This window comes from Schistocerca serialis, chromosome 1 (genome assembly GCF_023864345.2).
Source record: "Schistocerca serialis cubense isolate TAMUIC-IGC-003099 chromosome 1, iqSchSeri2.2, whole genome shotgun sequence".
Lineage (NCBI taxonomy): Eukaryota > Metazoa > Arthropoda > Insecta > Orthoptera > Acrididae > Schistocerca > Schistocerca serialis.
In genome coordinates this window covers 1064908545-1064927565 of record NC_064638.1, presented here as the reverse complement: position 1 = coordinate 1064927565, position 19021 = coordinate 1064908545, and the positions used below count along the sequence as shown (strand labels likewise).

General features: G+C 39.1%; 1 protein-coding gene across 1 annotated transcript in view; it reads left to right on the top strand.

Annotated features, from left to right (window-relative positions):
* The window catches only part of LOC126455385 (nucleoside diphosphate kinase homolog 5-like), a 59781-nt gene extending 48029 nt beyond the window's left edge, over positions 1-11752 (top strand). The window contains exons 2-3 of the mRNA XM_050091169.1: positions 61-373; positions 11553-11752. Coding sequence (XP_049947126.1) covers positions 61-373; positions 11553-11752 — 513 coding nt within the window. The remainder of the gene's footprint in view (positions 1-60; positions 374-11552) is intronic.
* The last annotated feature ends 7269 nt before the right edge of the window (positions 11753-19021 follow it).

The window sequence follows — 19021 nt, the reverse complement described above, 5'->3', positions numbered from 1 at the left end:
AGTAGTAATATAATAATTATAAGATACAACATCTAATAAAACCATATTTATTTTCTGTAGGAAAGGAAAGTGCATCTCACTCCAGAGCAGGTGAGTGAACTGTATTTTCAACATTATGGGAATCTGTACTTCCCACTACTAGTAGCACACATGTCCAGTGGCCCAGTCATTGCTCTTTGCTTAACAAAAACAAATGCTATAGAAGACTGGAAGCTTCTTATGGGTCCAAAGTGTGTTAAAGTTGCCAGAGTGGAGTACCCTAAAACACTTCGAGCAAAATTTGGAGATCCAGATGATGAAATAAGAAATGCACTTCATGGAAGTGACTCTGAAGAAATGGCTGAGAAAGAGCTACACTTCTTTTTTCCTGAATGTAAGTCCATGTGATACAAGTTTATTTAATGTCAAATGTTTCTAGTTATTGATATAAATTCTCATTACTAAGCAGAAAGTCATGTACAGAGCTGCACAGAGAATTAGTTTATTAAAGTGAAATAATCTTAAATCCTAACATTGGCATGTTTTTCTACTTCTTCTGAGAGAACTTCAGTGATGATAAAGGACCTTATGCAAACTATAGCCACAAAATGTCAAAGAGTACATTTGCTTTGTAATTAATTTTCTATTTGTGGAAAACACCCACTGATCAAGCCATCAATGGGAAAAACTTGCATGAATAACAGCTTTCCTATTTATTTGTTGTATGAAACTTGAAGACAGGTGGGAAACATCCCATGAAAGCCTACTTTCAAAGTTTCAATAACCAGAACTAAGTAAGAAATCTAGGAACATACTACCATTTTCAATGTATTGCTCTCATAAGGACTGCAAACACAAGAGTAGACCAACTAAAGCATTCACAGAGGCATTTAAATACTCATTCTTTCCACACTGTGTACACAACAGGAACTAGAAGAAGCTCTGAGTGGTACAGTGGGAAGTACCCTCTGCCACACACTTTACAGTGGTTTGCAGAGTATAGATGCAGATGCAGGACTTTCATTGATAATAAATGAATGAGCAATATATGTGTTCTGTTTGCAAGTGAAAGCAACCAAGTTCTGACAAACTGATAAATTGATAAATTATGGGTCTGAGCCATGTTAGTTTACTTTGAGGCACATTTCAGACAATGTGCCAGTGTTGAGTAATGTGAGTTTAATTATTAATTGCTCAAATGCTAATCTTCAGTGATATGTTGAACATTATGACTTCACTGTGTACTTTATTTTTGGCAAAGAAAGTGTATTCTCCACTTCTTGTTAAACTTAACATATTAGTAAAGAGAATTTTTTGGCCATAGGTGCTAGTGTAATAAGTGGGGCATCATTTTTATCACTTATAAGGGCAAACAGATATGTTTGCTGGAAGCAATATACTCAGACTATAAGTTCCAAGACAGAGACCACAAATCATTATCCAATATGATCATGACTGCTTGATGGGCAATAGCAGTACACTTGTCTAACAAGTCAGAATCTTACACTTAGTATGACATTTTTAAACCTAGTAAAATATTCTGTACAAAAATTATGGATCTCTTCTGATGGCATCTGCAACAGATACTCTGGATTAAGTCTGAGCTTATTTCAACAATTAAGTTATCAAATGTTACCATTACCGGTTCCAACTTGCTACAAAGTCATCATCAGATTATTTGAATATGTTACATAGTAACTCATTTCATTACACAGTAACCCATATTGTTTACACAATAACAATATAGTTATGAAACTAATGCAATATAGTTTTGAAACTAATGACACCTATACCACAAAGAATTAGAGCACAACAAATGGCTGTAGCCAATAAATGTTATGTGAGGCCATGATCAGTCTGAAAATTACTTTGAACTTTAGAGTGTTTAACTTAGCATATTCTGATTGAATGGTGATAGATGAGTTGAGATTATACACATTTCTTTTACCTTAGACCTGCAGTGAAGAGATCTTTGTGGATGTCCATTACATCAGAAAACCAAAGCATAAATTATCTATCCTTATGCATAAAAGGAAATGTACTGACTTATTGACTCATCATCACCCAGCCCAAACTGCAAAGGATGGAAACTTGAAATTTGGAGAGGGTGTTGATCTAATACTGAAGCAGTTTAATCCCCTAAGCGTTGAAATAGGAGATGACAGGTTTTTTGAAGTAAGGTAATTTTGAATCTAGCAATGTGGAAATTGGTAATTGGTTTCTTGGTAAAAAAAAAAAATGCATTTCAGCATTTTTGGAAATTTAGCCCCCCAAGGGAGTGAAACAGCAGAGCAAAAGTTTTATGAAAATATTTCATTATGAAAGCAGAATCACTTTTTGGTCAGAAGTAGACCTACATTCAGAAATGACCATGCTTCTGTGGCCTTAATTAGCATGAAAGATTCAGAAGGTTTTGCAATTTGTGAACTAAATCAACAAAAGATATTTAACAGTCACCACAACAAATTGACTTTGTCAGAATTGCATATAAAAAGAAATGGATCTTTAACACATTTCATTTTTCTCTGTGCTCAATATATGTTTATAAAGTTATTTTGTTGTAATTATTATGAAAACTAATAATTACTGATGACAAAATAGATATGATACCATTTTTAAATATGATTCTGTGACCAAAATGCTACTGAAACAGAGGATGACAGACTAAGGCCGAAATACTAATTGTTTTTTTCCAAAGCTGCTTCACAGAGGAAGACTGCACTGTAGTTCCTTCTCTAGATTGTCGCACAGATGAAAGAATGGTAGATATCGAAATAGATGACAGAGGGTTAGAAAAACAATTAAAATCGCTCAAAAGAGGAAAGGCTGCTGGACCTGATGGGATACCAGTTCAATTTTACACAGAGTACACAAAGGAACTTGCCCCCCTTCTTGCAGCAGTGTACCGAAGGTCTCCAGAAGAGCATAGAATTCCAAAACTTTGGAAAAGGGCACAGGTCATCCCCTTTTTCAATAAGGAATGTCGAACAGATGTGCAGAACTATAGACCTATATCTCAAATGTCAATCAATTGTAGAATTTTGGAACACATCTTATGTTCGAGTATAATGACTTTTCTGGAGACTAGAAATCTACTCTGCAGGAATCAGCATGGGTTTGGAAAAAGACCATTGTGTGAAACCCAGCTTGCACTATTCATCCATGAGACTCAGAGGGCCATAGACATGGGTTCCCAGGTAGAGGCCATGTTTCTTGACTTGTGCAAGGCGTTTGATACAGTTCCCCACAGTCGTTTAATGAACAAAGTAAGAGCATATGGACTATCGGACCAATTGTGTGATTGGATTGAAGAGTTCCTAGATAACAGAATGTAGCATGTCATTCTCAATGGAGGGAAGTCTTCCAAAGCAAGAGTGATATCAGGTGTGCTGCAGGTGAATGTCATAGGACCTTTGCTATTCACAATATATACAGGGTGTTACAAAAAGGTACAGCCAAACTTTCAGGAAACATTCCTCACACACAAATAAAGAAAAGATGTTATGTGGACATGTGTCCGGAAACACTTAATTTCCATGTTAGAGCTCATTTTAGTTTTGTCAGTATGTACCGTACTTCCTCGATTCACCGCCAGTTGGCCCAATTGAAGGAAGGTAATGTTGACTTCGGTGCTTGTGTTGACATGTGACTCATTGCTCTACAGTACTAGCATCAAGCACATCAGTACATAGCATCAACAGGTTAGTGTTCATCACGAACGTGGTTTTTCAGTCAGTGCAATGTTTACAACTGCGGAGTTGGCAGATGCCCATTTGATGTATGGATTAGCATGGGGCAATAGCTGTGGCGTGGTACGTTTGTATCGAGACAGATTTCCAGAACGAAGGTGTTCCTATATCATGTGTACTTTGTACAATATGTGATCCACAGGATAAATAAATAAATACAAATACAAATACAACAGGAAGACATTCGAAGCAATTGATTGGCGTCTTAGGGAGCACAGAACATTCCAGCCTATGACTCGCGACTGGGGAAGACCTAGAAAGACGAGGACACCTGCAATGGACGAGGCAATTCTTCGTGCAGTTGATGATATCCCTAATGTCAGCGTCAGAGAAGTTGCTGCTGTACAAGGTAACGTTGACCATGTCACTGTATGGAGAGTGCTACGGGAGAACCAGTTGTTTCCGTACCATGTACAGCATGTGCAGGCACTATCAGCAGCTGATTGGCCTCCACGGATACACTTCTGTGAATGGTTCATCCAACAATGTGTCAATCCTCATTTCTGTGCAAATGTTCTCTTTAAGGATGAGGCTTCATTCCAAAGTAATCAAATTGAAAATTTTCACAATCAATGTGTGTGGGCTGACGAGAATCTGCACACAATTGTGCAATCACGTCATCAACACAGATTTTCTGTGAACGTTTGGGCAGGCATTGTTGGTGATGTCTTGATTGGGCCCCATGTTCTTCCACCTACGCTCAATGGAGCACGTTATCATGATTTCATATGGGATACTCTACCTGTACTGCTAGAACATGTGCCTTTACAAGTACAACGCAACATGTGGTTCATGCATGATGGAGCTCCTGCACATTTCAGTCAAAGTGTTCGTACGCTTCTCAACAACAGATTCGGAGACCGATGGATTGTTAGAGGCAGACCAATTCCATGGCCTCCACGCTCTCCTGACCACAACCTTCTTGACTTTCATTTATGGGGGCATTTGAAAGCTCTTGTCTACGCAACCCTGGTACCAAATGTAGAGACTCTTCGTGCTCGTATTGTGAATGGCTGTGATACAATATGCCATTCTCCAGGGCTGCATCAGCACATCAGGGATTCCATGCAACGGAGGGTGGATGCATGTATCCTCGCTAACGGAGGACATTTTGAACATTTCCTGTAACAAAGTGTTTGAAGTCACACTGGTAAGTTCTGTTGCTATGTGTTTCCATTCCATGATTAATGTGATTTGCAGAGAAGTAATAAAATGAGCTCTAACATGGAAAGTAAGCATTTCCAGACATGTGTCCACATAACATATTTTCTTTCTTTGTGTGTGAGGAATGTTTCCTGAAAGTTTGGCCTTACCTTTTTGTAACACCCTGTATAAATGACCTTGTGGATAACATCGGAAGTTCACTGAGGCTTTTTGTGGATGGTGCTGTAGTATATCAAGAGGTTGTAACAATGGAAAATTGTACTGAAATGCAGGAGGATCTGCAACGAACTGACGCACAGTGCAGGGAATGGCAATTGAATCTCAATGTAGACAAGTTTAATGTGCTGTGAATACATAGAAAGAAAGAGCCTTTATCATTTGGCTACAATAATAGCAGGTCATCAACTGGAAGCAGTTAATTCCACGAATTATATGGGAGTAGGTATTAGGAGCTGTTTAAAATGGAATGGCCATATAAAATTAATTGTCAGTAATGCATGTAGATGCCAGACTGAGATTCATTGGAAGAATCCTAAGGAAATGCAGTCCAAAAACAAAGGAAGTAGGTTACAGTACACTTGCTCACCCACTGCTTGAATATTGCTCAGCGGTGTGGGATCCGTACCACATAGGGTTGATAGAAGAGATAGAGAAGATCCAGCGGAGAACAGTGCTCTTTATTACAGGATCATTTAGTAATTGCGAAAGCCTTACAGAGATGATAGATAAACTCCAGTGGAAGGCTCTGCAAGAGAGATGCTCAGTAGCTCGATACAGGCTTTTGTTGGAGTTTTGAGAACATATCTTCACCAAGGAGTCAAGCAGTATATTGCTCCCTCTTACATATATCTCACAAAGAGACGATGAGGATAAAATCAGAGAGATTAGAGCCCACAAAGAGGCATACAATCTTTCTTTCCATGATCAATATGAGACTGGAGTAGAAGGGAGAACCGATAGAGGTACTCAAGGTACCCTCTGCCACACACCGTTAGGTGGCTTGCGGAGTATGGATGTAGATGTAGATATTGATTGTATGGATGTATATTCAGTAGGGAACAGACTCTCTGACCACGAGGCATAACCAGCTATATTAAACAGTTTATCTGATTGCAATGAAGTGATGTTAAAGAAACAGTTAAGAGTAATTAATGAATTTGATGTATTTATAAATGGGTTTCTATCAATCTTTAGCAGCTGCTCTCCCAAGAAAACAGTGTGGAACTAATAACTCATTAAAGAATCCTTTAATTACAAGAAATCAAAGTACCATGTGCAACAAAAATGAAATTGTTATTATTTCACATTACAAAAAATATGGTACTGTAGTTAGTCTGTTTCATGTTCCACAGAACATATGCATGATGATTCGTAATGATGTGGAAGGAATCTTTTTATACTGACATCACAAATTATTTTGTAAATATGGCTACATGCTGATCAAACAATGGAAAATCCAGGATGGAATGTAACATTATTATGAAAAGGATAATTGTTACTCACCACACAGCAGATATGCTGAGTTGCAGATAGGCACAACAAAAAGACTGTCAGAAAGTGAGTTTTCGGCCAACAAGGCTGTCATTCATTGAAAGTAGACAACACACACACACACACACACACACACACACACACACACACACACACACACACACACACAAGTGCAATTCACACATACAGACCACACAAGTGCAATTCACACATACAGACCACAGTCTCTGGTAGTGGCTGAAAGCTCATTTCATAATAATGTAACTACATGCTGATCATTTACAAGTGTTTATTTTTTATTCCTTAAACAAAAGGCATACAGAGTTATTAAATTCCTGCCCACAAACTTTTACACATTACATTGAAACAAACTCTTCTATGGAAGAGAGGGAATTATGAAAGAGAAATTTTCTCAGTTTGTTTTCAAATTTTACGTTGCTATCAGACATTTTATATTACTGGATGTTGTTGCTGTTGTGGTCTTCAGTCCTGAGACTGGTTTGATGCAGCTCTCCATGCTACTCTCTCCTGCGCAAGCTTCTTCATCTCCCAGTACCTACTGCAACCTACATCCTTCTGAATCTGCTTAGTGTATTCATCTCTTGGTCTTCCTCTACGATTTTTACCCTCCACGCTGCCCTCCAATGCTAAATTTGTGATCCCTTGATGCCTCAAAACATGTCCTACCAACCGATCCCTTCTTCTAGTCAAGTTGTGCCACAAACTTCTCTTCTCCCCAATCCTATTCAATACCTCCTCATTAGTTACGTGATCTGCCCACCTTATCTTCAGCATTCTTCTGTAGCACCACATTTCGAAAGCTTCTATTCTCTTCTTGTCCAAACTATTTATTGTCCATGTTTTACTTCCATACATGGCTACACTCCATACAAATATTTTCAGAAACGAGTTCCTGACACTTAAATCTATACTCGATGTTAACAAATTTCTCTTCTTCAGAAACGATTTCCTTGCCATTGCCAGTCTACATTTTATATCCTCTCTACTTCGACCATCATCAGTTATTTTACTCCCTAAATAGCAAAATTCCTTTACTACTTTAAGTGTCTCATTTCCTAATCTAATTCCCTCAGCATCACCCGATTTAATTTGACTACATTCCATTATCCTTGTTTTGCTTTTGTTGATGTTCATCTTATATCCTCCTTTCAAGACACTGTCCATTCCATCTAATTGTTCTTCCAAGTCCTTTGCTGTCTCTGACAGAATTACAATGTCATCGGCGAACCTCAAAGTTTTTACTTCTTCTCCATGAATTTTAATACCTACTCCAAATTTTTCTTTTGTTTCCTTTACTGCTTGCTCAATATACAGATTGAATAACATCGGGGACAGGCTACAACCCTGTCTCACTCCTTTCCCAACCACTGCTTCCCTTTCATGCCCCTCAACTCTTATAACTGCCATCTGGTTTCTGTACAAATTGTAAATAGCCTTTTGCTCCCTGTATTTTACCCCTGCCACCTTCAGAATTTGAAAGAGAGTATTCCAGTTAACATTGTCAAAAGCTTTCTCTAAGTCTACAAATGCTACAAACGTAGGTTTGCCTTTTCTTAACCTTTCTTCTAAGATAAGTCGTAAGGTTAGTATTGCCTCACGTGTTCCAACATTACTGGATAAGTGATCAAAAATCTTGGTTGCAGTGTGAAGGAAAGTGATTGTAGGGTAAAAATAAATAAAAAACAGAGAAATAGTTAAGAAATATGTGGACTTTATAATGAAGGAAAACAGCCAAATAATAAATGACAGAAGTCGGGTATTTAATAATCACTTCCTTGAATCAGCTCAGAAAACTGGCATGGACAGTTCAAGGAATAAAACAATAAAATATATGCAGAAAATAGTGCCTCATACATAAGGACAATTACAATTGCCTCATGTTCTGAGAAAGAAATTAAGAATGCAATTAACTCCCTCAGAACCAAAACGAGTCATGGAGTTGAAAATGTCTCAGGTAAAGTACTAAAATTCCTTCTTCATATATATGCAATGTATCTGTTACATCCTGCGATTAGTGCATCTGATTATGAGTGCACTGAGTGTGGTGTTGTCGTGCATGTGTGTTTGAATTGGCCACCAACTGTATCAGCTTGCGCTGGCCACTGGAGGCCACCTGTGGGAGGCATGCACAGAGCAAGGTCTTCACCATGCCATCTGCCAGTGCCTCATACATGTATGTGCAAGAGCAGTGCTGACTGACTTCTCTTGTATGTCCTTTCAGGGTGCCGTTCACATTAGTGTACTGTATCTTGTTACTTGAGGATCCACAGAAGTTTGTTTTCCGTTATTGTTGAGTGCTTCATGAATAAAGCCATATTTGCATTACTTGGACTGGTCTCATGTATTATAGGGTAACTACAGTATCCACTCACATATGCAACATATAACCCCTTTACAGAAAAGATAGTAAGACAGATATTAATGATTACCAACAGTCTCACTACTTAACTCCTCCTTGGAAGTACTGGAAAAATTTATGCATGCGAGAATCATAATACACGACTTATATTTTAAAGTATCAGAGATCTTATGGACACTGGTTTTCATCCTGCCTGACTAAAAGGATGCAGAGTGTTGCATTAAATAACTCAGAAAGTGTACACAATGAAATAGTATCTTCAGAGTGAGGAAAAATGACTTCAGGTGTACCACTAGGATTGATAATGGGTTCTTGTTATATATAAATAATTTTCTATTATGTAGACAAGAAGCAGAAATACTTCTCTGTGCTGATGATGCAAGTACTACAATCAAGCCTAGTTATCTTCACTAAGACTAATGCTGAAACAAATTATGCCATAGAGGAGTTACACAAGATACCATCAAAGACAGGCCTTCAAATATCACATAAGAAGACTCATTTAATGGACAAATTACATTAAAACATCAGAAAATCCCCAATTTAGAAAGAGCCATTAAATTTTAGAAAGCATACAGCATAATATGGAATTACTGTGATAAATAAGTAATGTCTCATAATGTGAAACTTCAGAATTAGGACACAGTTGTTTTGCATGAAGCATTATATGTTTCAGAAACTACATCTCTAGGAGGCCACTCAAAATTTTATGAAGTTGAAAAGGAAGAGTGCAAAATTCTCAGAAAAAAATATGGCCTCTATTAATATAAATGGCATGTGGGTTAAAAGAAAAACTACAGACATATAGACAACAATAGATAAGTTCACTGATGCAATATATAAAAGATTTGTGGAGTTCTATGGTTGCAGCTGCCGAATGGACAATACTAGATTAACTAAAAACCTATGTAATATAATAAATATCATAATAGGTGAAAATTACTTGATTAGAAGCAATTATGTAGGACTTGGGAGAAATGAATGCCACACAAGATACCATTAGATTGTGTAAAGCCTTTGGAATCCTAGTTGCAAATCACACATTCACAGAGAAGGATAGAGGGATCATGGAAAACAGTGGAAATCGAGAAACAACAAAGAGACATTATGAAGAGATTTTGGGATGACAAGAATAAAAGGAAACTGTCAGACCAAGGTAACAAGTTCACATGTGCTCTTTAATTGGGCATAATGAAGAAAGGAGAAGGAGAAGGAAAAGGAGAAGAAGAAGGAGAAATTATTTACACTGTACACCACTGAGCCATAGTTGGCACAGAAAGAAGTAAAACATTCAGCCATAAAAAATCTTTGACCACCTACCCATTGATGTAAAGTATTTAAGAATTCCGTGGATGATAAAATCAACTTCAAACAAAAACTTAAATTACATCTATGCATGTAAAAAAAAAAACACATTTAAATGCTAATGCAAATGGTCAGCAGTCTGTAATATTTTCCACTGAGAGGCTGTACTTCAATTGTAAAAGGGACTCATTCCATATAATAGTGAGGGGTTGCAATTACAAGTCCTGGAACATGCAAATAACTAACTAATAGACTTAAAGACAAGGCCATTCTGAACATGAAGCTTGGTCCACCACATAAGAAGCTAACTGTTATTCTTCAGCTTCTCCTGAATAATTCGTAATGAAATAAATCTCAAGTGAATGGGTGGATGTCAGTGTCCAACAGGTACAATATTTCAGCAAATGACCACATTGCCATCATCAGGTGCTCTGACCAACTGGATGCCTAAGAGCTGATGATGGGTTTATATCTCCTCCTTCCTACCTGGCATTCAGCATGAGGTCTGCACCCAGGTACGAGCGTATGTCCAATGTCTCCTCCCTTCCTCCTGCCACCAAATCATTCCATCTGGGGTTCATGCCTAGGGATACATGCTGGTAGCATCTCTGCTGTGACTCTATTTACTATTCACAGTACTCCAGAGAAGAATTTCTCATTGTTTAATATCAGAAAGAGAGAGAGAGAGACTGAAAAATTGTTAAGTATAAATCACTGCAGGCAATAAAATAAAGTAAAATAAAAATAAAGGTAGCTTATTGTTCAAAATAAAATAATATAACTGGCCAGCACATTGCCATACTTTTCAATCAGAAAATATATTACATAAAACAATGCAAATTAAGCTATAAGCTGATTTCCTCTAAACATATTCTGTAACTTATTAGTGAATGGAAATATGCAACCTAGATTCTGTGTTTTTAATACCTATAGAAGTAATACACATACTGAAATTCTTAATAAGTTTCTGCAACTATTGATGCTTTAGTACTGACTCTACTTTCCGTTGACTGCAAAGACAATATGGGTTTTCTGCCTACTGAGTGTAGGGTGTGGTTGTAATATAAGTTACTTTAGGTACTTCTGGGTTAGTATTATATATATTACATAACAGTCGGTATACAGTTAATACTGATAATTTTGGTCTAAGATATTGTGCTGATAGAAAGTTAACTAATACAAAGTATTACCAAAAGTAAATTGCATTTATATTTAAACAACTTTTACAAGATTCTGGTATATAGGCTACTGTCTGCATATAGATGATTGATATGTATGACTGTTCATTTAAGTGAACATCAAAAACATAGACTTTATCAACCTTAGAAAACTCAAATGTAAATTTAATGATGTGCCACATCATTACAAAGTGTTGTATTCATGATCTATGGAAAAAGTATTAATCTAATCTAATCTAATCTCTAATCTAATGTACATGTTTACATACTTACTGTATACTTATTTCAGTTCCTTCCTCTTTACAGTGATGTTGGAATCTACACTGAAAGGACACCATCCAACTTTCTACTTGGCAGAAAAAGTAAACCCTACTTTGGTTGAAGGATTGACTGCTGTTTGCAAAGTGAAACCTGTAGATCCTGTGATATGGCTTGCAGATTGGCTGCTCACACATAATCCCAACAGACCCAAAACAAATGAAATCTTGTCTAACTTACCAACCTAAACCACAATGTAATTTAATAAATATCTTCTTGCAATCTAAAACAAGACGTAAGAAAATTTTTTTTCTGTGAATGTGATGTGAAGGATAACAATATAGCAAATGCATCAGCTCTGTTCTGTAATCAATAAAATAGTACTTACACAAGATAGTTCACAATACATAGTGTTAGGTGCTGTTTTACTTACAAGTCAAAACTTAATGTTCTGGCTCTGTTGGGGTCAATCAGGACTGACTTACTGTTATGTCATCTTCTGCCTGTGGCATCATTGGAGCCTGTTGACTGTGTTATCTGAAATTCCTGTACAGCTGTCAGAGGCTGCCAAACAGATCATCCCTTGGGGAGCAGAGATTGGTAGGTGCGAGATGCAAAAATATTCTGTCGTGCCAGCATGTGTTTGTGATTCATGCGTTTGTGATGACAGCGGGAGTGTGGTTGCGGCAATGCATGACATCAATGTGAGCATGAAGACAGTGGTGTGTGTCATCATGAGCAGCTTGTGGGGCACACGTGGGTGCATTCCCACATGGCCTGCTAGAACAGCAGTGCCCGGCAGCACTGTGCAGGAACTGTCTGTAGTAATGAGTGGCTTCATTTCATTTCATTTTATTATCTTCCTGTATATCATTTACATGATGTAGGAATTGTCACAACAAAGTTATCATACTAGTACAAGTACTACAGACATAATAATGGAATATCATTTTCAAGACATTTTTTAAAATAATAATGGAATATCATTTTCAAGACATTTTTTAAAAGTACAAGTTTAGACATACAAATTAAAATTTTTGGCAATAAATTTACACACAATCAATGTACTCATCTACGTCATAGAAAGTTTTGCTTAAAAGGTAATTTTTAAGTTCAGTCTTAAATTTTACTTCATCTGTTATTGCCTTCATGTACACTGGCAGAGCATTGTAGAGTTTTATTCCAAAATAACTTACATGCTTTTGGGTTTGTGTTGTCCTTACCCTTTCTACATACAAATTCTTACGAGTTCTAGTATTATAATTATGGCAGTCCATTTGTACGTAGATTTTTCATATGTGCTCTTGTACACAGAATGCTTTTAAAAATATACAGTGATGGTATTGTGAGTATTTGCAGTTCTTTGAAAAGGGGCCTACAATGAGTTTTTGGAGAGTTATGTGTTATGATTCATACAGCTCTTTTCTGAAATTTGAAGATATCTGTTAAGCTTGATTTAGTTTTACCCCAGAACACTATGCCATAAGACACGATGGATTGAAAGTAAGCAAAATACACTAGTCTAGTACAGTCTGTGCTGCATACTCTAGATAATATCCTCAATGCAAAACATGCCGAATTGAGCCTGTGGGATAAGTACTTGAGATGGTCTTTCCAGCTTAAGTTCTGATCAATGTGCATGCCCAAAAACTTTGTGGATTGTATACTCTCTATCTTCTTATCCATTAGTTTTAACTGGAGGTCCATATCTTGAGTTGCTTTGCCATACTGTATATAATTTGTTTTGCTTGGATTAAGTGTTAACTCATTAGCATTAAACCAATGTTGAATATATTTCAGGACTATATCAGTTGTGGTGGTTAATGATTTTTTATCATCACTTATAATTATGCTAGTGTCATCTGCGAACAACATTATTTTGGTAGAAATATTAGGATTTTTTATGTCATTTATATAAAGCAAGAATAATAAAGGACCGAGAACACTGCCGTGTGGGACACCTATTTCCTATTTCTTTGCATCTGAGACCCACTTGATTTTCTGATTTTTATGCTCTGCGATGATTTCTACCACCTGAGTTCTATCTTGAAGGTAAGATTCAAACCACTGCTTCACAACTCCCATTACACCTATTGCCTCCATCTTGTTTAACAGAATTTTGTGATTTACTGTATCAAAAGCTTTAGATAAATCTAGATCAAGTGTACAGATGTTAGCTCGGGGAACACTGACACACAAACTCTGATTAACTGCTACAAAGGATAAGAAATGAAGTGTTGGTGAAGATATATTGTTCATAACACTGAGTTCATATGCAAATAAATGAGGCTCATTAACTGTGGGAAAAACTAAACAAAATGTTCGTGGAGACTCACTGTAAACACTTCGTGGAAACATGACGTGGAAGGGGCTAGAGCACAACTTCCAGAGCTGCGGCAGACATACCTGGTGGTGAGAGAGGTGCTGTCTGGAGCTCGATGGGGAGACGACACGGGAACGAGCTTGGAAGTCAATTCAGCCTCAGTGCCAGATGTGATGGAGGTGCAGAGATACAACAGCAATTCCAGGAGTTGCAGCGGGCAAACAGCCGGTGAGATGGGTAGCAGTGTTCGGAGCTTGATTGGAGATTTTTTGTCAGCTGGTGAGGTGACCAGCCAAGGACAGGGTGTCAATGGCAGGCGGCATGCAGTGTGCATGTGGGTTGCTGTGTGCAGTGTGACATCATTATGACATGGCACTGGTATTTGAAGTGAAAAACGCAGCTCGCATGCATTACATAATCCACTGGCCACTGTGGTGGGTCTGGCCGGTGCACCTGTGTGGGTTGCAGTCTGGGCAGCTGTCTGGGTAGGGGTTGGGGGGGGGGGCAGAGCAGGCTGGGGTGTATGTGGCTGCTTGGTGACAGCTGGTGGTGCACAAGAATCAGCAGCAAGTGCTGGAGTGGGCTCTGCTTGGCCGGTTGCTTGCGGAGTATCATCCATTACCAAGCCCTCCACAGGGTCAAAGAAGTGCACGGTGGTGGGCTCTGTCAAGAGATATGCCAGTCTGATCCTGTTGATTGGCCCTTTAGCTGGCCTACCATTACACTCAATCCCCTACATCTTCCCACCACGGGTTATCATGTGTGCAGTCTCGAGTAGGGCAGCTGAAATGGCTGTAGGTCTGCATGGACAAAGGCTTTGCTGGTACCATGCCACGTCAGTGTATGTGGTCGGAGGCCAGTCATGTGACTGCGTGGGTGTTCTGCTAGTAGCAGGGCTGAGGCATTGTGTGGCAGCAGTACTTCCTCCATGAATTCTCCGCGAGTGGCGAGTGACTGATCCTAGACGAGGTCTGCAGGTGAGACACTGATCTCTTCCTTCAGTGTCACTTATTGGTCAAGTAGTATGAGCGGTAGTGCTTCCATCCAAGTGGGGAGGCTTTGAGCATCTGATGAAACCACTTGTCCATGCCATTAGATGTCAGGTGGTAGCATGTTGCGCAGTGTAGCCACACTCCACACAGTTGGTTGATGTAGTTTAAGAGCACACAGACGAACTGACAGCTGTGGTCCTTAGTTATGTTGCTCGAGCAGCCAAAGTGCGCCACCCAGATGTCAACAAAGGCAGTAGCAACCATATTGTTGGTGGTGTCCACTACAGGAAGTGCCTCCAGCCAGCAGGTGAAGCAGTCCACCATTGTAAGGAGGTAGTGCTTACCTTGGGATGGAGGGAAAATGGAAATGAGCATATGGCATCGTCGGCCAGGAGGCCCCATTGGGGGAAGTTCAGCTGACAAGTGCAAGTCTCATTTCATTCAATGCCACATTGGGCAACTTGTGCACCAATGATGAGGATGAAATGATGATGAGGACAACACAACACCCAGTTCACGAGCAGAGAAAATCTCCATCCCAGCCGGTAATCAAACCTGGCCCACTTGCATGGAAGGCAAGCATGTTACCACCCAGTTAAGCATGTGGACGGGATGGGGAAGGCAGGTCTAAAATGTCCACGTGGACGTGTGTGAAGCAATTTGTCATGTCGGGGAAGGTGCCAATGGGTGTGTGGATATGTCTCCTGACTTTGGCACACCAGCATGCCATGCATGAGTGTGCCCATTGATGACAGTCCTTCCGGTGTCCGGACCAGACAAAACATGCTGCCACAAGTGACATTATGGTGTTTGCAACAGTATGTGATAACCCGTGGACAGAGTCAAAAGTGCTGTGCTGGAATTTTTTCGGAATAAATGGGTGATGCGTGTCTGTCTTAAAATCACACCAAATCTTCTGGGAGGAGCCAGGTATGGGCACCAGTTCTAGATGTAGACTGCTGGAAGAATTGTGTTGGAAGCTGTCCAGTCCTCCATCGCCCACCTACTCTTCTGCGATGACTTTGAAGTTTACCAGGGAGGAGATGACTGCATAATCATGAGACAAGCAGTCAGCGTTGATGTTGTCCAGCCTGAAAATGTGTCAAATGTCCATTGTGAACTGGGACATGTACTCCAACTGCTATAATTGCCATAGTGAACAGTTGGTGTTGTTGGCCCGGAAAGGATATGTTTGAGGTTTATGGTCATTGAAGATAAAGAAGAGGTGGGCTTCTACCAACAAACGGTAGTATTTCACTGGCTGATACACAGCAAGCAGTTCATGTTTGTATGCACTCTAAGAGCTCTGCACTGCCAACAACTGTCTTGAGAAGAAGCTGAATGACTGCTAGCTGACTTCAGTGTCTTGTTGAAGCACTGCACCGATAGTGGTCTGGCTGGTGTCCACAATTATGGCTAACTCCACGTCATATATTGGATGAGAGAGCAGCACTGCTTCAGCGAGGCTCCATTTAGACACAGTAAAACTTCACTCCATTTCGTGAATCCAGGTGACGAGAGCCCTTCCTTTCACCATGGGGCCACATTGCACTGCAGTCAGGGGTTGCAGCACTGCAGAAGCATTTCACAGATGGAGCCGGTAGAAGCTAACCATCTCAAGATAATGCTGTAGGCCTTTGTGAGTGGCCTGTTCAGAATCGCCAGTGTTTTGTCCAGCAGAGGTGTGGATCAGGTAGGGATGATTAGGTGACCAAGAAACTCAATCTAACTGACCCTGAATACACGTCAGTGGATTGATCACTATGCTAGCCTCACTGAGGCATCAAAAAACGATTGTTAGGTGGCTGCAGTGGAGTGTGGGCATCTTCAAGAACACGAGGACGTTGTACAGGTATGTGAAGCAGCACAGTAACCCTTTCAAGATGCCATCCAGGAAACACAACCAAGTCTGCACAGCATTCCTAAGGCCAAATGTCATGAACATGCTCTCAAAGAGTCTGAAGTGAATGGTAATCTTGATTTTTTCTATGTCCTCAGGTCCCATCAGGATCTGCATGTACACCTTCACGCATTTTTACTAAACACAGTCGCATCTGAAACTTCCTGGCAGATTAAAACTGTGTGCTGGACCGAGACTCGAACTCAGGACCAATGCATTGGTCCCGAGTTTGAGTGTCGGTCCGGCACACAAACTTTTAATTTGCCAGGAAGTTTCATATCAGCGCACAATCCACTGCAGAGAGAAAATCTCATTCTGGAGACTGTTGTATCTGCCAAGGAATGCTGAAGCCCAGCAGATGTGGTGCCAGATATCTGTCTGGTACTATCCTTGATAGTGCTTGGTTGTCCCCCTGTTGACTCCATGAATTGTCTTTTTTGGGCACCAAATGTAAGGCAGAAGACCATGAGCTGCTGGATGGTTGGATAAAGTCTTGTCACAACATTACCTTGAACTCAGCCTGTACCGACACCCCCGGGATAACAAGGCCACCCAGCAGTGTTAGTGACATCACACTAAGCGGCCCATAGCCAATGCAGCAGTCCATGGACACCTCCGTATAGACGCGCCTGATGCTATCGATCTTCTGTCCATCATACAGAATGGAGCGAACTAATCGATAATTTGAAGCAAAGACCAAATTATATATATTCTTGTAAACAGCATAAAGATTCATAACAAAATACCAATTACATATACGGTCAGGAATAAGTTTAATCGGTTGAGGAACTTTGCCACTATTTTATAATTGTCAGAACATTATTTAGCTTTAAAACTCACATACAGCTGGTGACAAATGCTAACTGAGAGCAGGACTTAACATTTTCAAGCCATTACACTGCAAGTAAATTATCTTAAACACTGTCATACGTAGCAAAACCCTCACAACTTTCATTTACAATAAGGTAAAAAGAGTTTGCTTTATCTCATAAAACACCTGACTATTGTGAATTTACTCATATGTTCATGGTGACAGCTCTTTTCAAGAATTTTTACAAGTGTATCCCCAGTAATAAAGAATGGAAACAAAGGATAGACATCAAATATTCTCCTTTTAACATAGACATCACTGAACACAAATTCTGTCTTGCACTATGATACTAGGGGACTGCTCTTTCCTTTAAGAAAAGCCTGACAATTTGAAGTTCACTCTGCTATTGAAGATACACTTCTAGAAACAATATTAAAAAATGTTATGAAAGGTAAGATTAGTAGGAAATGAAAAACAACCAAGTGCATTACATGTAAGAATGTGAGCAAATCTCTCTACAGGTTACTTCCTTTGTCACATAGAAATCACCAACTACAAGTCTAATTATTGCTGTCTGATACCAACAAAGTGCTTTTCTATTTAGAAAACCTGACAATTTGATGTTCATTCTGGTACTGAAGATAAACACTTTTCAAAGGAGTTCTATAAGTAGGCATATATCACATATAGTTAGAAATGTTGAACAACCAAGGCCACCTGATATGTTACTAAACTATTAAGCCTTTCTTTGCCTGACATAGCAATGTACTGATGGAGCAGAACATTGGATGTCAGAATATGACATCTGTGCACTCTAAACAATTGAGTTTTCTTAGTAATCAGTGACAACAGAAACCAGCAACATATGTTAAAACTGGTACGTCTGTTTCGATATTTTAAAATCATCATCACTGACACATATCACAAAATGAAGCACCATCGACATACACATTGCTGGATTCTTATCATCACCATTCATCTGTACAATTTTCAGTTTCCTATGTGGGTGCACATTTAGTTTTAAGATACTCATAAGTCTTAAATTCTTTTCTGATTCTAACAACTACCTACATGATACTGACTTCCACATAATCGCCAGTAAAGTTCAAATCAAGCTACCAGTATCTAGTGAGTCAGTTTGAAATTTACCTTGCAGTATATATGACATATTTAGTTCTCCACAGCAGTAATTATTTATCTTCACTAAGCCATATGTGGTAACCCTAAGTGCTGTATATTTCTCTAGGGGCAATTTACCATTCTGCAATTTTAAACTTCTACATTTCTACAACCAAGTAATGAACTTATCCAGGAAATTGTACCACATATCCCTTACTTTGTTAGTCAGAAGTTTCTGAATTTTTTACTATGGGTTCAGATGCAGGCTAATGACAGGTAGCAATCAATTCATGCTAAGCAATAAAATATGTTAAGACTGTGCCAAAAAGACTCAGTTTTGTTTCTTACAATTTTCAGGAGACTGTAGAGCAC